The sequence below is a fragment of the Lepidochelys kempii genome, chromosome 8, assembly GCF_965140265.1.
Source record: "Lepidochelys kempii isolate rLepKem1 chromosome 8, rLepKem1.hap2, whole genome shotgun sequence".
In the NCBI taxonomy this organism is placed as follows: Eukaryota; Metazoa; Chordata; order Testudines; family Cheloniidae; genus Lepidochelys; species Lepidochelys kempii.
In genome coordinates this window covers 85,143,539-85,167,695 of record NC_133263.1, presented here as the reverse complement: position 1 = coordinate 85,167,695, position 24,157 = coordinate 85,143,539, and the positions used below count along the sequence as shown (strand labels likewise).

Sequence of the window (24,157 nt, the reverse complement as noted above, 5' to 3'; positions counted from 1 at the left end):
TCAGAATATGAGACACAACAGCTTTCAAAAGTGTCCCCACTACTTCTCAGCTTGGAGCACATAACAGAAGCTCTTAGCATCACACAGGTTGGCCCTCTGTTGTGGACACATTGCACAATGTGTCACAAAGCACTTAGATTAGCAATAAGAACCTATTAGCGTAGTATGGCTACAACCCTACTAAATCTAAAATTGAGATTTAAAGCCAAATTCTGAAGTCCTGCTCATGTGTGTTGTCTGGCTGCTGTCAGTTTGATTACGCGTGTGAGTAAGAGCTGCAGGGACAGACTCTCAGACTTTTAAAGTGGGAGGTGGGAGGGGAGGGGTTGCCACCAGTCCAAGTATTGATCCCTGTCTTGGCATTAAAGAAGTCTCCTTAAGTGCACATCTGATAAATTACATGCTTGCAGGCCCTATGAAAACCAGAAGTGCTGCACTTGTGGCTTCTAGAAAATGCTCATGTTATAAGATCTGGACATGCAAGTATACTCATGGTGGCACCAAGGAATGCAGAGAGAGAAGGGGAGAGGCTCCACAATCACCCCCTTTTTTAATCTGTATAGAGTCTAGAAGGGAAGTTAGAACAGGCTGCATGCAAGCAGGCTTATCTGTAAATGGTATCATTTTTCCTGGTCAGGGTCTCCTACAAATGCAGATAGCCACATTTTAAAAATCAAAACTGCAGCTACCAGCCCCTCTTCGATTTGCAATACAAAATGTGCCTGCTTTCTCTCTCTCTCTCTCTCTCTCTCTTGTATTCACAGGGAAGACCAGAATTTTCTGAAGTAGTCACAAAATTAGAAGAATGCCTATGCAATATTGAGGTAAAGATATAAGCTCCTGCAGTTAAGTAATAGGAATGCACCAAACCAAATGAGCAAATGTGAATGCAAGTTGGAGAGCAACACAAGTGTGAAAGAGACCACAGAATTTGTTGACCCGCTTCACCCAGTTGTAACCTCCCTCATTAAATTTTAAGGTGATACAGTAAACTATAGCCCCATGAGTGCCCTAAGAAGAAGAAGGCCAAAGGCCAGCCTGACAGAACACACTGCTGTGAGTGTGATATGAGATCAGGTCTCTCACTTGCTCTTGGCTCCCTGCATTTCCAGAGATGGTAATGCTGCAGAGGGAGACTGGTCAGCATTGCAGGGATGTACCTTGCAGTAGTCTTAGGCAGACCCACTTCTCCCCACCTAGCAATCCCAGGTCTGCTTGGCTAGAAAGACGAGTTTTGACATGGATTTTAGGGAGGGGGATTAAAAGAGGAAACATAAAAAGAGAAATACAAAGCTACATTTCTGCTTTTCTCTGTGGCTAATAAACAATTGGATCTATCAGCATTCAGCCTAATGAAGATAACTGATCAAACAGGAAGGAGCTTGATTAGGGACTCCAGTCCCTGAATTTACATTTGCTGTGTGTGTGTGTGTGTGTGTGTGTGTGTGTGTGTGTGTGTGTGTGTGTGTGCGATAAAAATTGATAAAATGATAATGATAAATGAGAATGACAATGATAAAAATTCCCCCTTTTCTTTAAAACGTATCACTGCTCTTAAACTAAAGGGTCAGAGCAGATTCCTTGTAATCTATTACATTTTTTCATGCTCTGACTGCAGCAGGTTGCTTTGTGTGTAGGTGGAAGCTTTTAAGTTTTTAAAACAAGTGAAGTACTATATCACAAGTAACCGTGCTGTCTCATGGGAGAACTGGCTTCTGTGATACATAGGCAGCAGTGCATGTAGGATGAAATCTGGGCTATGAACCAAAAAAAGAAACTTTATTTATCTAAGAAGTTAATCTTAAGCTCCATTGTCTCCATGGCAAAACGCTGTTTAGGAGAGTTTTAAGGAACAAAATCTGTGGAGAGTTGTTAAGTGCTACAGGCAACAAAGGATGAAATGTGGGGTGATGAGATTCTTTGTCCCTTTTGTTTCCTCTCCCCTCACTCAGAAAATTGATTTCGTACCTTTTTAAACTTTTAAATGCCTCCTAACACTACACGCCTGACCTGCCATTCTGGGTTTGTACTTAGAGATTCGTGAATTATAAGGCCAGAAGAGACTGCTATGCTCATCTAGCATAACTTCCTATAGAACACAGGCCATAGAATTTCACCCAGTAATTCCTGAAGTGGCGGGAATTACTCTTCTCTCCTATGTAAGTGAACACTATCAAGCCCAATAACTCATGGCTGAACTGGAGCATATCTTTTAGAAACACATCCAATCTCAATTTAAAGACTCCAAGAGATGATGAATTTACCACTTCCCTCGGTAAGCTGCATTCAGCTCTCATGTGCTGCTGATCAAAGTCAGGAGGCACTGCTTTTTTCAGCCAATGCAGCAGAAGAAAGAAGCGACACAAATATTAATGAGAAAGAGGAGAATAAAAATAATTCAAGACTGCAGCAAAATTCTTGTGTTCTATTGCACATGCTCAGTGCGTTGAAGCCTCTTTAACACTGTTAAGGCTCATGAGCAAATGTTGACAATTCTCTTTTATAATCCAGTTGATGTCTCCAGCCTCCAGTAACAGCAGTGGCTCTTTGTCTCCTTCCTCTTCTTCTGACTGTCTCGTTGCACGAGGAGGTCCTGGCCGTAGCCATGTTGCAGCTTTACGTAACCGATTTGAGTTGGAATACGCCTTGAATGCAAGAGCTTATGCTGTTTGGTCACAAAGGTAAGTGGCAAACCCTTGAGGTTGGACTAGCTCTTACTATGGGACAGTGTGCTGGGCAGCATCAAGAAAGTGCATCCAAGGAGACATCTGTCATCTTCCATAGACTGTGAGATTCCCAAATCAGGGACCGTCCTTCTCGGTTGTTTGTTAAGCACCTTGTACGTAGTGGGCAATGCCATAACTAAATAATCATATGATATGTAGTTGCTGCTGTATAAAGGTTTGAAAAGTGTTTCAGAATCCTAGCTTCTCAGATAGTCCTACAACAGTATGATGAGCCCAAGGTATTTAAAATGTTATGGACTCTATCTGGTTGGCTAGGCCACAAGTGGATGCTTCATTCTAAAGGTTTCACAAAATCTAATATTAATATAGATTTTGTTCATGATTTTAAAAAATTAGAACAGTGATGGGGGTATTTAGACAACTGCTTGGACTGCAGACATGGCAACACTGCTCTACTGTAGGACAGCAAAGAATGATGACTGCCCATCCAGGGGTGTCGTTAAAAGTGCTCAGTAGGTAGACACACACTTTTCCATTACCTGCCAGTGAACCTGCAGGAGCTGGTTTTTACATTATGGTTTGTTGTTTGCATTTGAAATTCTGAGCAAAGAAAAGTTAAGCAATAAAAATGCTTATCTTAGCAAAAACAATAGTGAATAATTAATAGAGTGTATGTAAACTACAACCATAGGGGCTTTTGGCTTCAAGATGGAAAAGCCAGGTTAGATAGTTGACAAGCATTTCCATATGTGGGAGTCTCCAGTTGGTGCTGTTACACATAGTCCGTCAAATTTTTTTCTTAGCATGGGAGCATTGTTCAGTCTTTGAAAATAAGCTTTATCATCAGTTATCTGATGCAATTTCTTATTAGGGGAACTGTGGCAAGTTTGAGCTTGTTTGAGATAGAGGACCAGGTCTGTACCATGGAGACAATAGCAGATTCATAAACGTCTATACATCATCTAGCCACCAGAGGGAGCTGTGTTCATGTGAGACATTAATAAAAACCAGCTAGTAGAAGTCTGGGCTCCTGTGGCTCACCCAGTTAACAGGCAGCAAAACCCATCATAGAGCTGCCGCGTAGATTCCATTGACTCCCTATGACAAACATAGCTTGTTAACTCTGCTGAGATATAAATGACAGTTCTGTACAGGGATCAGTTGCATAATAAGGATATATGTTTGGATGTGGCCTTCTGGCCAGTGGGAACTAGAGGCAAAGACAGTCATTCCTTCAGGGAACACTACAAACAGCCAGGCTTGGGAAGAAAGTTATATTATTATTTGTGTTACCAGGAAACCTTCCTCCGCCCTCGCTTAACGTTAAGTTTACTTTAATATGAAGCGTGTAGCCATTATGTGGAGTGGTGTGTGAACACTATCTCCTCACAGGGGCATTTTGCAAAGGCAATAGAATGCCATCGTCTCCAGCAGATTAGTAGTAGTATGTATGTATGTATGTATGTATGTACGTATGTATTTACTAAATTTCACAGACGTAAAAAATGCCCAGCTCCCTGCCCTGAACAGCTTACATGCCCCAGTAGACAAAGGTTTAAGGTGTGGGAGAAGGCTGCAATACAAAAGCAAAGTGAGCGGCTGACATTTTGCACTATGCTTCTTAGTGCCAGGGTCTCTCTTTTTTTTGTTTGTTTGTTCGTTTGTTTGTTTTAATTGAAATTGTGATCTGAGTGAAATAAAAGGACTGAAGTGAGGCCTGTGACAGAAGTTATGGCTATTGGGCTAAAGATGGTGCACTGGTATTACATGGTAACAGCAGGGCTAGACTGTGACTTGAACTACACTGCAGGGGAACCTGTGTGGGCCACATGTCCTAGGGTATTCTGTGGCTGGACACATCCCTGGAGTGGGTGGTGTCTTGGCCCTGCCCAATGGGCAGCCAGCATGGAAGCTGTTGCAATTCGCTGCCCCATAAGCCAGGAGCAAATTACTCTTTCCTGACCCTGTCTCCTTCCTCCCACAGGAGGGAGGAAGCAGGGAAGGAATTGTGCCTCCAGCTGTGTATCCAAGTCATAGGGCTTCCTGGGGCTGCTCCTGAGTTGCCCATGGGTCTGTCTAGAGTGAGCATTTAGTCCTTAGTGTTCAAGAGACATAGGGTGAAATCCTAACCCCATAGCAGAAATAGTAAAACTCCCAATGACTTCAGTAGGGTCAGGACTTCACCCCTAATATATGCTACAATTAAATCAAAACAGTGGAATAGTAAACGCTATAAGGACTGATGCTAATATATGTATTACATTTCTTTACAGAGGAGAAGCCATTACAGAATTTTCTGTGGCTGTCTGAGATCTATGTTCTCTGTGTTATTGTAGCATTAAGGTTCATATCTGAAGTAGTCTGTGCTACCACTTGGGAGTCCTGGGTTTGAGGGCAAATTTAACAATCTCCCTTCTCAGTCTCATGGGGACTGAGAGCACCACTGAAATGAAATGACACTCTTAATTTCTGCTTGAAGACACAGATTTATGCTTTACTCTTTAGCACCACCAAGCAGTCAAAAACTGTAACAGCAGAGAAACCACTTGGGCATGCTGCCCTCCTGGCTCTTATGGGGAGTGAAAGGCCTGAGCTGGAAAGGATTAAAAGTAGTGGCCCCAGATGGGGAGAGAGGGAATACGCACCTGCACTTAGATGCAAAGGCTTTCCATATTAAAAAAGAAATCCTCTTCTGGTGAAATAAAAGATCTGCTTTAAATGTGAGAGGGAAGTGAAGGTGGGGACGGGGGTTAGGAGAAGGAAGAGAGATCCTGGGCTAATCCTTCTTCTGTAAAGGGCTAAATATTGCTGTGGAATTTAATAGTTTTGCATGAAAAGAATGAGGGAGTGACATATTTAGGTTACAGTGCAGACACCTGAGAGAGAGAGAGAGTGAAGAACCTATCGCTACACCCTGCCTGCTCCTATAATTTAGTATTCTCAATATGACAGCCACGCTCAGTAGTTCACTGAATGAGTTCCTCTATAACCCAAAGGGTTATTGAAAGTCCCCCCACCCTCAAATTCTCTGCAACATAAATTAACTAAATGCTACCCTATAAATAGAACTTAGATAGATTCACCTAGAGGCAAAATGCAAAATAAAATGGGAATGATTTCTGCAGTTTTTCAATTATACAACATACTGAGATGATTAATAACTTGACTTTCTAATGACAATAGTTTCTGAAGGTTTTAATTTTGGAGAATGTATACATTTGGAACAGAGAGGGGCTCTGTATTTCTGGCTGTATTCCACTGGAATATTCCTCCATCTCTTCTACTTTCTCAGTTCTAACCACTTCATAGACTCTGAAATACTGTGCAGTGTGCAGCTTGGTAACATAGCTGAGACAATTCATCTAATGAAATCTCCCTGTCCCGCACATGGAGTTAAACAGGTGTGACAATGAAGTTATTGGCTTGCTTCTTGCCTTGTAACTTTAGTGTTTGTGTTTAGTGAGTCTCTCTCCTGTGTAGCAGCGGTTACCATGTGTGAAGTAATAAGAGGTGGGTCACAGTGCCCTCATAATGAATTGGGTGAAATAGCAATGCATTCTGATTGCCTGTCTAATCAGGCTGCTTAATGTATCAACCCATCACACATTAGAAGCTTTAATAGTTGATTTTCTACTTCTTTGCACCTTTAGCACTTCTCATATAAGGGAAAATTTGCAGAAGAATAACATTCCTCTTATTCTAAGTGGACCCCAGACCCAACAGAGTTAGCATGAATCAGAATGATTTTGTGCCTCGTTTTCTTTGAAGTGTGAAATTAACACATTTTTAGACACTGGTTACAAACTATGGTGTAGAGGCGTTTGAAACCATGCTATAGGCCAGCTCAGGTGACCAAAGATTTCTATGTAGAGCATGGTGTGACCTACCATGGTACTAAATGAATTCCCTATCCATTCTGGACAGGGGAGTCATGCCAGAAACATGCTACAAAAACTTGCTATGAACAGTTCCCTGGCAGCATTCACACAGAACCTTGTTTGATAACTGCTTTTGAATAAGGTTGCTACCAAAATAGTTCGATCTGTAGTGTGGGCAGGACCTACATATTTGTGTGATGTATGAAAGAATAGCTTCCTCCTATGCAGAATTTGACACACCTTGTATTGTATTGTGTTGTGTTGGCTTGGCCTGACTATAGACACATTTAATATTACTTCCATGCTACTATTTATTTCTATATATTATTGATAATACAGAAGTGCCAGAGACCCCAGTCAGAATCTTCACCCCATTGCACTTGGTGCTAATACATGCATATATAGGAAAGATGCAGTCCTTGCCTGAGATAGCTTCCATCCTGCAAAGATATGCATGCAGTCAGAGCCATGTGCCCATGCGTAGCCTCATAATTAATACCATGTGAGCTCTATAGACATTCCTCTCAAGTCAAGCCAGTGAAAGGGCTTGTAGTTACAGGAGTCTGATTGTGGACCTCTTTCAGTGACTGAAGCCTAAGAAGGGAATGGTGCCCCTAGCAAACCACAGAACTTCTATTTTGTATCTGGTCAGTGTGTTTGTGCTACACACGCACGCGTTGAGATTCCAGCCACAGGATGGGGATTCTACTTGCAGTGCCTCAGCACAGGTCCGAAAAAGAAACAGGATACATCCAGGAAGCAGCTGTGCAAGACCAACACATTTTGAGTGATCGATTTCCTCCAGCAAGAAGACTCTTCTCTATTTTGTTAAAAAGCTCTTTCCCTCTAGAGCAAGCAATGGTCCAGCATAGACTAAAACACCAGCACTATATCCCCCACCCAGCTTCTTTCCATCCCTGGCACTATTGAATTTCTCCCTAGGTAGCTGTCCACCTGGAGTAAGGATCAGAGCTCTGTCCTTTACTAACCACTAAAAAAAAGAGGGAGCAGGAGAGAAAAGCCAAGTTGACATTCTTCCCCACACAATCCCTTACATTTTTATCAAGGGAAAGATAATTTTTCTAAGCTTTATCTCTGCTTCTGCTTTTCCCCTCTCCAAACTTGACTTCTGGAGAGGCTGCGTTAAGTGATTTATTAAAGTTTCTAGTTGTTTCTTATAATCTTTTATCCAATTGACAACAAATGGTCAATTCAGCCTTTCAGTGAAGTGTCTGTGTGTATGGGGCTAAGAAAGATGTTCTAACCATGAGCAGCTTTAGAGATTTAGCTTTTCTGCCTCCTGTGAAATCAGAGCCATGGTACAGGGCTGTAGCTTTTCATGCAAGCGTGTATTTGTATTGTAGTCCTCCTCTCAACAGCTGAATTCTCAGCAGTTCTGGGTTTTTTTAGATATTTAAAATTCATGAGCTTCTCGGTCCCCTCTTCCTGCTTTGGGCTGAAAGTAGAAAGCAGTCCTTCAGTCAGTTTGAGGATTTCCGCTGCTAATGCTACGCTGACTTTTGCCTGGAATCTGGCCCGGCAGAGATCAGGTCCTGGACGAGCGATATATACAAAGCTCCTTAAAGCGAGCTTTGCTACCCCTGCTCCCAACTGATTCTGTATAAAACACAGTTGGCCACATCTGAGGATCTTGGCCTGTTTCTCTAGGCTAGTGCTTCGGTATTAATTTTGTGAGGTGCTGTACTAAGAGATTCAAGCCAAGTTTCCCCCAAGAGTTGTTGGACCTGCACCCTGATAGCATGCAGACGCACGGAGGGGTTGCTATGTTCCTTTCAGATACATATTTATCTTTCTATGATTTTAAGTTTTGCATTAGTCTTTGCCCCAGTGCGCTTGTCCACAAGCAGGAAGCTTTGCTATAAATTATGAATTAATATTAATAATGTATCTAGGACCACAAATGTACATGACTTTACACTGTGGTAGGTCAGCCCCACTGATCTTCTAAGCTAAAGGCAGGCATAGGAGCAAGATAGAGCAGAACATAAGTGCGGGGGTGGGCAAGCATGGCCATTATCAGATGCTTCACAGAAAAGTTGTAGTCGTTCCATGGAGAAGATGAAGAGAACTTTGTGTGCAGAGCAGAGAGCTTATCCCAGGAATATAGGGTGACATGAAAAGACACAAAAGGGACAAATGTTCCAGTGAGAAGGGAAGCTGGGGCACAGAGAAGGGACAGGAGGAGCCTGTGAGGAGAGTAAGGCAGACAAAAGGAAGAAGAAGAATACTGAGGATATTTGGCTTAGACAGAGTGAGCTTTCCTCACTTCTTTACAGGAGTCTCTCTCTGTCCCTGTTCTCTTTCTGCTTCCTACCTGTACAGGATGCTGGTGCTTAGCTTCCTCCACAGCCTTGAGAAATGCCACTCCATGCATCAGCAAGTGCTGGCACTCTAAGAAAACTGCATCTGTCAGTCCCTGGAGCAAAGTACTTTGTCTTTTTAATACACGTCTCATAGCAGCTCGCAAAGCACGAGCCCCAGGAACATGCCTGAGCCTCACAACACTCACCTCAGTCCTAGAATAATATTTGCATTGAGGCTGGAAATACAGACAAACTCTAAGCAAACCTAAAACAAGCAGCCTGTATCCTGCCATTGGTGGCTAACGTTAAACATTTCGTGTTCTGTCACTTGGACAACTGATTGAGTAACCCTTTTTGTTTCATGGCTTTGTGTTCTTAGAGACTGAAAAGCTGGATTGATGAGCTTTGCCAGAGAAAAATATTTGAAGAGTAAGTGAAGCCGATGACACGTTACTTTACAGTTTAGTGGAATTCAGCAAATCTCATTCTATTATCCTGTCAAAGTTTCACAAAAGGAAGACCTGAAAGCATATTTTTAGAAGATCCTTAATAGAAGCCAGGAGCCATGAATACATCTGCTAAGTTCAGATATGTCTAGTGGTGACAGACCTTTGTTTTTCTATACGCTGTGAAGTAAATACTATCCCCAGTGACTAATTAAGTTTAAATAAAGTTCTGTTTAGTAATGCGGCTTCTGCCTGCACTTTGAAAAGTGTCAGAGTCCTAGAGCCATGGCTAATGATATTTTCAATTCAAAGGCTTCTCAAGGTTTACTTAAGCATATTCACTGAAGGCAGACCAAATGAAAAAGCTTCTTTTTAAAGTACAGAAGTGAAATGCAGTTTTTATGGTGCATTTAAAACCAACAGCCCTTGTTTATTCTCCCAACTGAGTATCAGATATGGTCTGATAGAGGTAGGCTCACTTTCATGCCTAGAACAGTTCAAAAGCATTTCAGTAAATTCTCTGTTTGCCAACCATACTCACACTGAAGAGTATTGTTTGAAAATATAAAAGAGGATGATAATCTGCTAGGTTGTCACCATCGCTGGCTTATATAATATGCATATACGTATCAAAACAGTAGAACCCTCAGACAGTCCTTTTTAAAATTTTCACAGAACAATTTCTCATTGGGTGAAATTTTGCTGTCACTGGAATTGCAATTTCCGTATTGCTGTGCATTGCAACACTTAGTTACTCTCATTCTAGTCCCGTGTAAACAGAGTGCCTCTAGATCTGAGGCTAAGTCTACACAACAGCTTATGTCGGCATAACTTAAGTTGCTCAGGAGGTGAATAAACCATCCCCCTCCCCCTCCCAAGTGACACAAGTTACACTGACATAAGCGCCGGAGTGGACAGTGCTATGTCGGCAGGAGAGCTTCTCCCGCCAACAGAGCTACCACCCCTTGCGGATGTGGTTTTATTATGCCAACAGGAGAGCTCTCTCTCTCTCTCTCCCATCAGCATAGAGCACCTTCACCAGACACACAGCAGCGGTGCAGCTGAACTGTATGTGTAGACATGCCCTGAGCTCATACTCATGTAGGTAACAGGCAGAAGACATGAATAAAGTGTATTTGTTCTCCAGATTGTAACATATATCCTTATCATGCAACTGATCCCTGTACAGAACTGCCATTGGCATCAGGGACTAATATGTCCAACTGTGCATGAATATTAATTACTGTAGCAACTAATTGGTTTGCTTGGTACAGGGTCAGATTTTCAGCTGGGCCACCACCTATGCAGTCACAAAATTGCAATGCACATACTTGCACCTCCAACTGCAGACAGATCAAAAATTCTACCATCGGCATACACGTACCTCTTAGAATTTGCACTGAAAAACACATTTGCCCAGTGGATTTCATGGGTGTAAATGATGACTCTTGCACACACATGCACACAGTTTATGTATATTTCCAAGTAAAAATACCACAGCGTTTCAGACCTTTGCCATTGACTTTAATGGGACCGGGATTTCAGCCCTTGAGTACTGGGTGAATTGAAGGCAGTGTGTAGTATGTAAGACCCTATGGGTGTAGCTGCTGTTTGAAATGGCACGTGTGAGCAAAACTCAGCTGAAATTTATGAGGGTTCCAACCATCTGACAATGGCTCAGTAATAATGACAGTAAATTTCAAACAATCACTGTTTCATTCATTCATTTCATTCATTCAGTTCTGTTTCTGAGATGAAGCACAGTGGACACAGGGAGGCCAATCACACACTTGAAAACACACTACCTATCGAGGATTTGTATCCTGATCCCTCTGCTCTGCAGCTGTACAAAGAGGGGTGGCAGAGGAAGGAGTGGCTCAGCTGATCTTCTTCTGCTTGGCTCTTCCTTTTACACCAAGATTCTTTGGCCAGCTTTTTGCCTGTTTGTCACAAGTCTAAAATTGCTGTTCTCAGGCCCACAATGTACAGTGAGGTACAAGACACAAATGACAGGCAGTAGGCTCAAGAGCTTCTAAGAGTTTGTTTGCCTGCAGGGAGACTAGTTTACTGCAGCTCTATTCTAGGGGCATCTGTCTACACTTTCCAAAAGCCAGACTCCAAATGAGGCAGCTGTTCCAAACATGTATAAATAAAAGAAGTGTGTTCCTATGGGAACCTTTGCAATATTAGATTACCTATTCCTCAGCTAGGGTTTCCTTTCAGTGTAGTTTCTCGTAGAGAATCATAGACTTCAGGGTACATTTGTAGAGCAGTGCATGTGGAATTATGCTTCTTAGCTCACTAAAAAACATATTTAAAATTTACCCCATAGACAGTCCATTTGTAAAGTGACCTTAAATCCTGAACTATAGGCTGACTGTCCTTCTTACAAACCAAATTGTTTAAAACAGATTTGCAAAAAGGTCATGGAGAAATATCAATCCAGACACAGGCTCACCCACATTAGATGATGATGATGATGATGAAGGAAGAATGAATGACATACCCACCCACCAATAAATATTATTTTATCACAGCTGAGTGGGTGAGTAGAATTTTGAAAGTGTAATTTAAGGACTTTCTATTTTGTGTTTATCCCCTAAAATTTCAGTGTGGGGAAAGCACCATAAAATCATTATAGGAATCCATCTACTCCTTATTCTGCACAAAATATATTTAAATAAATATATTTAAAGTCAAACTTTACTACTGCCTATACCTAACAGCTCTTTGGGGCAGGGACTGAGCCTTACTATGTGTTTGAACAACTACTACACAGTCAGGGCCGGCTCCAGGCACCAGCTTTCCAAGCATTCAGAATGGGGAGGCAGTCCGTGTCCCATGGCGGCAATTCGGCAGCAGCTCCACCACTGTTGCGGTGGTGGCAACTCACCGGCGACTGCTTGGGGTGGCAAAATTGGTAGAGCAGTCCCTGAGCACAATGGAGTCCAAATCCTGGTTAGCGCCTCTCGGTGCTACTGTAATAGCAATAAAAATATCAATACTTAATAACGTATGGGCCTTCAGGAAGTCAAAAATCTGTCCTCTGTTCTGAAGGGTTTTTAAAAAATAGTCTTCAAGTTCAGGGAAGTTTTCCACTTCCTGAGCTAGAAGTCCTCTCTGTGAATAGTTTATATCCAATATTGAGGTGGGTGCTACCCTAACAGTATCTTATATCCAAGGAGCTAAAAAATTTTTACAGAAAGGCTGTATCATCAAAGGCTGCACAGTGGAATAACTCACTGCAGTATGAACCGTGTGCTCAGTCAGCATCACAGATATATACTTTGCTCTTGATTTGTGTATTCAAGGTGGACAGGTTTACACAGTTAAGATATTGTTTCTATAGCAAGTTAATATTTTTGGAAAGAACATTTTGTTTGTTAGTACCAAACCTATTTTGATTTGTATTTAAAATGGAATATTAATTACACAAAGCATTAGTTTAGATAGTGGCATGGTAGATGCAATGAGATTAGAGCCAGGACAGCTATTTGCAATTAGTTTGATTAATTTAGCTTCTTTTTCTATTTGTATTATCCATGAACAGACGTAAAGTACACAGATTTGCTAGTGGTCCAAAATTATTTAACAAATGGCTTATGTGAACATATTTCATTCTGTGGATTGCTCAGAAATGGTTCACTTCAACTAAGCCCTCATCCAAGTCCCTTGAAGTCAATGGAAGGACTCCCATTTATTTTAATGGGCATTGGATCAGGGCTCGGTTGCTTCAGATAATTGCTATTCATGGTAAGATTTGAACGCCTACTGGTAAATGGCATGGTATTGTTTCTGCCTCTGGACGGGAAGATTCTCAGCCCCACAAAGAAATTTCGCAAGGATCACCAAATGCTTCCTCTTTACAGAAAATTCCTACAGGATATAATAGAAAACAATAGACTTTCTATGTGTTTTTTAAACCATCCTATAGAATTAAATAGAAATTTATATCATCATGTGATAGAATTCTGGAGAATGGTCCAAGTAACCTATGGAAAGGAGCTTATTCGTGATTGAAGTCTGTATTTCACATAACTTCTATCAAAACCTGTTTTTTCATTGTTATACAGTTCTGTAGGACTCTTCCAAAAGGCCTGCAGGACTGTTCATGCAAGCATTTCTATGCGTTTTCATGACGTTTTCTCTTTCTATGGACATCCTAGCAACTAAAAAATTCTAAGTGCTAATGTCTATGGGAAATGAATGAAAAGGTTCAAAATACAATATAATTTTTTTTATTAAAATTGATGTTCATTAATCCTTTTTTGCAGCATCCACCTAGTTCTGTTTTACACACACACACACAGAAAGCCATCATAAGCAACCTCTCAAAGGACTGATAAAAAGGACTGGTGCTCAACGGAAGTATTCTTTTCTTAAGACAGGGGGGTATATTAAGAGTGATCCTGTGTACAGTTTTTTGTGCAGAGTAAATACGGTAACATATATATTGTTTTCTTTTTTATATACCACAATACATGTGCACAAAGAGAGTGAGAGAGAGAGTCTGGCTTTATAAAGTCATGTATCAATGCAAACATCCCTGAAGATTCAATATGCTTTTTTACTCAAAATCAAAACATTAGTTGTAAGTTTGTAGCCTCTGTGAAATATTTCAAATACATGGCAATGATCCATGTTTTGCATGTTGAAGGAATTCACTAGTTTTAAGTCATTGCATTCATACCAGCCTGTCTCAACAACAGAGCAGCATGAGATTCCTTCCAAGAATTCTTGTGACCCAGTACAGGATACTGAGGTAAATAAAGATGATCTTTGAGTTCTTTGCACTCAGAAGAAAAAGGAACAATATTCTGAACAGGAAGCTCAAACCAATGTGCTTCACAGAAATGGACTTGTGCTTTACAGAGTTACTGTGTTTCTCTAAGCCATTGTATCAATGTAGGCTGGAATTTTCAAAGGAACCTAAGGGAATTTGGTGCCCTACTCCAATTGAAATTCACCTAACTCCCTTGCATTCGTTTGAAAAACCCAAGCCACAGGCTTAATGCATAATATCTGTATACCACTCACTGGACATAACATGTCATGTATGTTCAGGGTCCAACACATGGAAGCAAGGTGATCAGAGACAAACTTTTAGTTCTCTCTATGAACATATATGTATACACTTATAATGCTTGAGTGAAGGAAAATAGAAGGTCAAAATGTTGGATCCCAGCACATATTATATCTGGTGAACTGTACAAATGCACCTTCCCTGCTATGGTGAGACTGTATGTGATTAATAGGGCAGCTGAGGAATTGAGATGTCTTACTTTGGCTGCATTCAGTGGAATAGTGGGCACACACTTTGAACAGCTTGCCAACTAATATCTATGAAGGTATTGAGTAAAATACTCAAAAGCATCCTGGTCATTTATTAGCCTAACTGCTATTGACTTTCAGTGGGATTTAGGCTATGTTTGAATGGCCCTGCAGTTCATACTACAGAGCTATGACTGCCGTATGCACTAGAGTGGTGCTTGGTAACTGCCCTGTGTGGCTACTGCCGGTACAAACTAAAAGGTACGTAGTTTGGGTTAGCGTAATCCTCTTTGAACAGGACTAAGTGAACATGAACTAGCTACCTTTTAGTTTGTGCCCGCAGCATCCATATTGGGGAGTTACAGCACATCAGGCTCGTGTGCACTGCAATTCACACCCCGAAGTCCACACTGCAGGATTCTGAAGTGACCAAGGCCTGGGCTACACACCATTTTTGCGGTGATATAACAATGTTGGTAAGGGGTATGATTTTTTTAACCAACATAGTTATATCAGTACAAACCCTAGGGTGGATGCACTGGTATAAAGGTGCCTTCCACCAACCAGTGTAACTTATTCCTCTTCCTATGTGAGACTAAACTATACTGGTCTAAGCACATTTATAGCATTCACACAGTGGGGTGTTATACTGCTATAACTGACAAGGCCTTAGGCATTTCTGAAAATTGTACTCATTGACTTTATCGGAAACACAAAATGGTCTCTAAGCATTTATTCTTTTTTGTGACTTATGTTTTCCCATTGCTGTGCCTTCTGAGCTCATCGTTCAAATGATGGCACTTTATTAGCAGGCTGATGCTTCTCTGAAGCAATGGCCTGCTATATAAGTTGTTTGTGTAAATGTAGCTTTGAGACATTGTTTCTTTTATGAAAACTGCTGGGACCTATTTGGGTGCTATTGAAATTGTATATTTTGCATTTAGACCCTGACACAAATTAGCTATCATTGCCCAGGGGATATAAATTAGTATTAATTTAAGATACTGTGGAGCTGGAGCAGTGACAGAGACAAAGTATTGCTTCTGTAAATAGCCAGAATGAAGCCATGAGTTGAGGTTAGTGGATAAATTAGTAAATATTTCTATTCAGCTAAGAATAGGAATGTTGGGGAAAAGGTTTTCTCTTTCCGCTGTCCCACAGAACTACACCTTTGCTGCTGGGGCCCACAGAGGAGACATGCTGTAGGGAAATATAGTGCATGGCTTGGAAATGTATTCCCTTTTTTAAAATATAAATCTTGCATATACTGAGTGCTGAGTGGATTTCTTGATGATTGTAGCTGGAGTCAGGCCTGAATCAGAATCCCAGACCTTTGGGAAAATTCAGATCTGGATCTGAAGTTAATGGCTGGACAAACCAAAATCTTGGATCAGACATCCCCAATCTTTGGGAGAGTTAGATCTGGTTCAGGCTCCTTTCTAATTAAAGAACACTAGTTGGTGTAAGGCACAAAATTAAAAGCCAATTGAAGTTAGCCATCTAACGGTTCTCAAACTTTAACAAGTCGAGGACCCCAAAGCCAGCTTCTAATTTTCCCCAGGGGTGCTCAACCCCCACTCAGCCCCAAGCTCCACCCCCACTCCACCCCTTCCCCAAACCTTCCCCTCCTCTTCCCCACCTCTTTCCACCCCCTTCTCCGAGCGTGCCCTGTTCCCACTCCTCCCACTCCCTTCCAGCATCTCCTGCACACTGCTGAACAGCTGTTTCATGGTGTGCAGAAGGCACAGGGAGGGAGGGGGAAGAGTTGGTCAGCAGGACCAGCAACCCAGGACATGACTCGCAGACCCCTGGAGTACCCTCGCAGACCTCAGCGGTCCACGGACCCCAGTTTGAGAACCGCTGGCCTAAGATATGCAATGGTCCCACTGTTCAATTGCAGAATATTTACTAGGACATTTTATCAATGACAACAAAGCTCTGTTTATGTCCAGAGTTCTAAAAAGACAGAGTATGCTCTAGTGTTTAGTACAGGTGCTGGGAGTCATGTGTCCTGGGTTCTATTCTTAGTTTTGCTGCTTACATGCTATGCAAACTTTAGCAAGCCACTTAACTTTTCTGTGCTGCAGTTTGCCCATCTGTAAAATGTGTATAATAATGTAGCTCATAGTTATCACAGTGAGCTGATCAATAGTTGTCAGGCATTATGGATTTGAGTGGCTACAGAGGGGCAACAAATTAATAAAGCCTTTCAGGATAATGCTTACACTATTATTTAAACTCCCTCACCCCTGCAAAAGTATTCCCCCCAAAAGTTTTTTCTCCAAAGAAACAATAGATGAGCTGCTCCAAAACCAAATTTTTTGTCTCCTTCCCTATAAAAGCTCATCCAATGCAGAACAAAAATGTCAAGTATTATTATACATACAAAAAATAAGTTGATATCTCAGGGAGGAAAGGAACATCTTTTATGTTTTTATTAGTCAGTGTCCTTTTGAAGGAGAAAATGTCATTTTATTCATGTAATAAAGGTTATAACAGAAAAGCAGAGAGATTTTTAAAATGAAAAAGGTCTGATTTAAAATCAGCTTTGGTACAATGGAGACTAAAGGATAAAATATTACCAGTGTCTAACCATTCTTGAAAGCCATCTAACTTTTTCAGGGGTAAAATCAGCCCACTTGTGAGAACCTTACCTGCCATTAGTTAGCAGCTTGCCTCACTGAAATCACCAAGGAAACTGCATTGTTGCAAATAATCTCAAGTGTCCTTTCCAGCGACGTCTCCAACTAGTGTGCCTGGAGATGCTATGTCACAGTAACCACCACGAATCACTATATATCTTGCCTTATTCTTTTACATTTCCCTGGAAATACAGCTGTCTTGGGGCTTCTTGTTTTCTTTTCTCTGGGCATGCTCAATTTCTGTTTGCCTGTTATCTGAGATGAGCCGGTAAAGGACAGTCTTTACCTGATAGCTTTTGACAATCGAGGATAACTAAACCCACTGGCAGTGTGGTGGTGGTAGTGGTCAGTACCACTGAAAGACAGCTTGGGGATGTTCTTTGTCAGATAAACTAATTTGCAGGAACCTGATAGCAGTGATGCATAAAATATTGATGCCTAGAATTGCTACTAAAATAGCAATCTACAAGCAAGTGTGAAGGCAAAACAACATATTTGGAGAGAGTTACTCTGGGAATGTGTGGTGTGTGCACATGTGTTTGACTCACGATCCTGAGTAAGAGCCCTTCATTCCAAAGGCTTTATTGTGAATGCTGGTAGCAGGACATCCAAGCAAGTATATTTCATGCTACTGTCTTTTGCCTCAAAGTTTATTAATGGAAAAGCCAATGCAACTCATTTCGGTCACTGTAATTGAGGTGTCATGTCAATTTTACAGCACTGGTCAACACCCTTCGCAAGGCCTCTCCTTGGATGACATGAGGAGGAATTTCCAGTACCCGCCTATTGACAGAAATGGTGAGTCCAAGCAGAATTCTCATCTTCAGCAAATGCTGAGCTTAGTTGTGCTTGTTTTCCTTGGAGCTGATGTACTTGTCTCTGAATTTAAGTGGCATGAGTGTTGAGAGGCATTTTTCACCCCAAGCTGAAAACGATAAGCCCTTGCGGGGGCCAAAGCATGTCGGCAAAGGAGACTAAAGCTCCAGTGGCTCCTGGGGAAGGCTCTTAGGAGAGGGGAGTGTCACCTCTGTAGCACTGTCGCTCCCTTCTCATGGAGGTCCCCCGGCAGATATTCATTGGGGGTTAAAATCTAGAGCTGAAGGAGACACAAGCAGGAGGACTTGTTCCCTAATGGCCTCCTAGATGCATTTAAGCATACAGCACTATAGTCACCTAAGGCATCAACAAATTCTTTGAAAAGTCATTTGCTGTGACAGCTGCTTAGTACAACTAATCACCGTTGTCACACCGTTACCTTGTAGCTGTTTGCCGTAGCTACCTGTTTTCTTTGGTCATATACTGAGACCATACAGGACAGATTTTTAAAGGTATTTTATTAAAGGTATCAAGTGAAATCAATGGCAGTTAGAGGCCTAAATACCTTTAAAAATCTAGCCCTGAGCTCTTTGGGGCCAGGGCTGTCTGTTCATTATAAGTGTGTAGAGTACCTCGCCCACTGTGCACTAAGCCCTGACTGGGGCCTCCGGGCACTACTGTAGTGCAAATAAAAAATAATGATAGTTGTAAAAATAGGTTTATGGTGCTAGAGTAAATGGAAACATTTAAGGAAAAGAAGTTTAAGTACCTCAGACTTGTTGCCGCTTCTTGTGGTACAGCAGTTTGTCAGAAGCATCCTGGTATGTCACAGGCTGGTTTGAGAACAGATTCTTCTGAGACGAAATTAGGGCTCCACGTGAGACATTCTCACCATTTACTTTAAATGTGACACTTACTCATAGTTGTGGGAGGGGGTTCATGGGACAACTGTAAAACCTGGAACGCTGTCACAATAAAGTGCGCTGCCCAGAAACAGCCTTAGCCCAGTGGCAGTAGAGAATGGTTGTGTCGATAACACAGAGGTGCTCTCAAGAACCAGCACTATCAATGGCAGTAGCATCGAAAAGGGAAATAACGCGAATAATAAATAACATACTGAGCACTCAGCAGCTCCCACTGAGGTCCCTTAATGACAGGTGCTGGCTGCTCAGCACTTTGGAAAATGTGCACACTTATTTAAGTGTCAAAATATGGAGTTCGGAGCCAGGTTTTAGGCTCCCATTTTTTGAAAGTCTAGGTGTAATGTAAGTGGAGGGTTCATAGTATTGTCATCCTTCTGGCCTGAGCGCTTAGCCAATAATTGGGTTTATTTGTTTTCATTAGGTGCAGAAATTTATTATAGGAGTCTGGTATATTTGTTGGTGCAATCCAGTTTATTTACAGAGAATGTACAAAGTCCCTGTTTTCCTGAACACAGTAGAAACAAACAACAGCAGGCAGTTTCCTTGTTCGCAATTTACAAGCTGCTCCTCCAGTTAGTTCTGTGCCCAGGGAGGACTGTCTCTCTGCTCCATCTCAGGGCCACACTCATGACTGCTTCTCTCACTGCCTCCTTGCTTTCTTGACTTCCTGCCTCTCCACCCGCACACATCTTGCTAGGGGACACAGTCTTGTCCCCTAGCCCATACATTTGCAACCAGTTTCAGGGAAACCCCTGTCATTCTCTCTGGATTGGTTCTTGCTTAGGCCTTGCCATGCGGCCCAGTGCTTTGGGCAGTGGCTTCTGTTGTTTCCAGCTATCACTATGTAAAATTGGCTAAATTGCTCCTTCCATTTATCCTGAATGAAGGGTGCTGAGCACACCCAAACCAGGTCTGTGATTGTCTAGTGATCAAAGACCTTTTTGATGACAAGCATTAACACTTTGCACCATAACCATACAATATATAGGTAGGTACATAAAATCCACAGTTATATTAAAATACAATGAGCAATTTAGAGTTGTTTAAAGACCTGTGCTTGCAGCTCCGCAGCCACACATATCACCAGCCAGAATTCAAGTATTTTGGGACTTTTCAATTCTGGGTGGAATCTTCAGGCCACATGTCTTCTTAGAGTACATCTCTGTACTGTGATGTCTCCACAGGTAAATTTCCACATCACAGGTAAATTATTACACACGTGTATAGAAGCCCCGCATGCCTTTGGCTTCAGTAGTGGAAATTTCAGCAGTTACACTGATTCTGCACTAACCTCTTAAGCATTCAATGGACATTTTGTACTCACCAGTGTAGTAGCAGCCATAAGTCCAGATGGACAGGAATTTTGGATCCCAGTGATATTTGCACACTAGGCAGCTCTGTTGCCCCTAACTGCATATAAAAGAGTGTGTCACGCTCAAGGGGTTAAATGATAGGCACTAAGGGTGGATGATGGCTTTTCTTACTGGGTGTGAAGCAGTGGTTTGGGGGCAAAATAGAGGTGTTGCTCTCACTCCAAGTGTCCTTATTTTGTATACCTGCCTTTGAGGATATTTTTCCTTTTGTCAATAGGATTAAGGTGTCTAAGAGCCTTAGAAATGCTCTCACCCATCCATGTTTCTCCTTTTATGTGGCTAGATAGCTCAGTGGAGTGCAGTGATAGAATTTGTCTATACCAATGATCCCCAAACTGTGGGGCACTCCCCCTACAGGGATGGGGAGGAACATTCTGGGGGGGGACGCGGAGGGACCCAGACCAGCCCACACAGGGGGCAGGGTGGGAGCGCCACCCAGCCCCACTTCGCCACCCAACCCCGCTCCGCCCCCAACTCTGCTCCCTCCTCAGTCCCAGCTCCCAGCCCCGCCCCGCAGCCTCAGCCTGCCCCGCAGCCTCCACTCCTGGACCCAGCCCCACTCCCAGCCCTGGACACAGCTCCTCTCCCAGCCCCAGCCCTGCCCCCATCTGCGGCCCCAGCCTCAGCCTGCTTTCCCCTGTCCTGACCCCCCACCCCCGCCCCGAGAGCCATGGCCACATTCCCAGCCCTGGGAAGGAGGGAGGCACAGACAAGGATAAGGGAGGGCATGACTGTGAAAAGTTTGGGGCCCACTGGTCTATACTGCAATCAAGGGTTGTGATGGCAGCAATGTAGATGTACTCAAGCTAGCTTTAATCTAGCTAGCTTGGGTCTTGGAGCCGTGAAACCACAGCAGCATGAGTTTCAGCAGTGGCTGTACTCACCAACCCAGAACCACAGGTAATAAGTTGGGTGGCTAGCACACACTCTGTGTGGCTTCGCTGCTCTGGCACCTGAGCTACCTAGGTAAAGGATAGCTTGGCTATGTCTACAAAACTGATTCCAACCCCGCCGTACCCACAGATAGAGCTGGGCTGGAAATCGTTTCCCTTTTTAAGTATATGAAGACGTACCGTGACTCCACACAAGTATTCCTTTTTTAATCCAAAGGCCACGTGGTGCTCATTACATTCAAAATGCCAATACAAGCACATACCCACACAGATTTTATATCCTCGCAGCAATACAGTTATGAGCATTGGCCAAAATACTCACAACAAAACCAGGCCCGAGAGATTCCTTCCCGTCAAGGTGTGACTCAAAGGGGGAAGACAATAAAACTTCTCAAATCCTTGCTTTTTATACACTAAACAAAAAAAGTAATGTTATCGCTGGTTATTGGGCTTTAGTCAAAGATACAAAAGAAGGTTTTAGGGCTAAACCCTTTGCCTGATACCCAGAGAACCAGGTTTCCTATATTTCCATTACATCAGCACACAGCTTTAGTAAGATAACACAGCTATTTCCAAGGCCATTACACATTTAACGCAAACTACTTTTCTTTCTTGTGGTCTTATTCTTTTGGTCACACGCCTAGTGCTCATTCAAATTCTCGAAATCAATTTAAAGCCAAAGTTGGCTTAGGCCCCTGTAGGCCCGTTCTCCTCCAGGCTGCTAAAGTGCAGTGGTGTTAAGCTTAGCTGTTCAGGTTTTTGTTTGATTATTTTTTCTCCTTCTTTACTATATGTTTTATCTTTTGCCAAAAAATATTTGGGATATTAACTTTTTTCTGGTACGTGACTAGAGCTGTATAAATCCTCAGTAGCCAGAAATTTGAGATGATTGGGTCAGATTTAGACAAGTTACAGCAGAGCCATAAGAACAGCAATAACTGTTGGCCAGTGAACTAGTTCACATTAATTGGAAATATAGTGCAATGGCAGTAGATCCCCTCTTGATAACCTCCAAGAATTAAAGCATAAAGAATTATTCATAACAGGCTGCTTACTCTGGCCCTTTTGGACTCCAATTTGAAAGGTCAGAAAAGATATTTTACTATAAAACATACACTGTATTATTAAAATACTTGGACTCAAGTTTTGTGTCAATCATTGATGTTTTACTGTGCCTGATTGCTGTTAATTCCTTGCATGAACAATAGGGTCTGCAGGCTTTGTGTTCTATTTCTGAAATTTTCCTCAGAAGATTATATTGACTTGGGGTTCGTAGGCAGGAAAAAGACATCAGCATGTGCATTGCTTATTTATCTCAAAAAGACGTTCGTATTATCTTTATGACATGGTCACTGGCTGGAAAGGAGAAAAGTGTTGCTATGTTGAGAGGTGATTGTGAATAACACGTGAACTTCTCTCGGCTTTATGCAGGTTACGTGTCTGATCCCATGAGTTCTATGCGATTTCATTCCTGCAGTAATAGTGGCAGCTTTGAAGACAGCAGCTGACAGCATGAACCATCTACCTGGAGAGAGATTCCCCATAAACTGACAGCAGCAATTCTTACTGTGTCAGCGTAGCTCCCAGTCATCATACATGACACCAAAGATGCCTAAATTGGCTTGTTTATTTACTGACAGTGACTATTTCTATCATAAATTATGCTGTAACTTATTTTTCCTGCCAGCATGCTTAGGGTTTTCTGGTGGTACATATCTGCCTTTCCTTAATAAAAGCAAATGTCCACAAGGAATGGTGCACCTTAAACTTGAACATTAATAATTTGAAAAAAGAGATTAAAGCAAAAATAAATCTGTTAAAAGTTACAGAGTTCTAGGGCAAGTTGTTTTACTTTGGACTGCAGTAAGGCTTGTGCAGATATCATAAACTTCCCAACTGATACAAACAAAGTAGCAACAAAGCCAGCCGGAATCACAGGAAAGAATCAGCTCATAATTCCTGAAGCCACAACAGGACACAGCACAGCCAATATTGTTCCAGCTTTCAAACAGTTTCCTTATTTTCTTTTAGGGTTTGTCTTTATTTAGAAACTTCCAGTTTTCCAATTCCGTATGTTGCACAACTGTAGTTCTCCAGGCCCTCAGTCCTGTAGTTCTTCTCAATCCCAGGTCCTGGATGCTTTAAACCCTCTGTATGAGAATGAAGAAATCCTTAGCTGACTGTCCTAATTGGCTTCTGAACAGATTTTTTCTCATATCTGCTTTTTACTTCAGGTTGTGTGCCTTACATCCTCAAATTACATAGAAAATGCTCTCTAGTTCCCTTATGCTTATGTTAAAAAAAATGTAACCAGCTAGAGAGAGATAAGAAACTAAACTCCAACCCATATAAGTTTAATGTAGCCATATAAAATTTTTGTGTCACAAATGTAATAACCTTGCAGCAAGACAAAAGGTTACGTTTTCGCCCATCCAAAGCAAGGCTACTCTGTAGTGCCATCTAGTGACTCTACGCACATGAGTATTGGGTTCCAGCGTTTTCATAGCAAGTGGTTCAGTCAATTGGTTCTATGACAAAATTTTAATTACCAGGAACCCCCTTTTATTACTTTTACACACACACACACACACACACACACACACACAAAGGAAGAAAAAGAACTTGAACTATGGTTCTGGAAGCTAATGCAAAGTTAAATCCTTTAGTAACTATTTTGTATTGTTTGGAAAATAAAATTTAGCAGAGAGATTGTGTTGCTATAATATTTTTCTTAGCTGCATTAGAGTATATAACTGTCAGGCTGAGTAGAAACTCATGTTCAAGATTTGTGGTTTTCTGAGAATATTCTGTAGGTTTGTTTCTCATGACTGGTGTTTCTGATTTTGAGCTCTGTGATTAGGCATAGTAACTGCTATAGCATTTGGTCTATAAATGTGTAATAAA

General features: G+C 41.9%; 1 protein-coding gene across 1 annotated transcript in view; it reads left to right on the top strand.

Annotated features, from left to right (window-relative positions):
• The window catches only part of TNNI3K (TNNI3 interacting kinase), a 164,204-nt gene extending 141,443 nt beyond the window's left edge, over positions 1 to 22,761 (top strand). The window contains exons 22-25 of the mRNA XM_073357332.1: positions 765 to 824; positions 2,512 to 2,681; positions 17,967 to 18,046; positions 22,685 to 22,761. Coding sequence (XP_073213433.1) covers positions 765 to 824; positions 2,512 to 2,681; positions 17,967 to 18,046; positions 22,685 to 22,761 — 387 coding nt within the window. The remainder of the gene's footprint in view (positions 1 to 764; positions 825 to 2,511; positions 2,682 to 17,966; positions 18,047 to 22,684) is intronic.
• Positions 22,762 to 24,157: the final 1,396 nt, after the last annotated feature.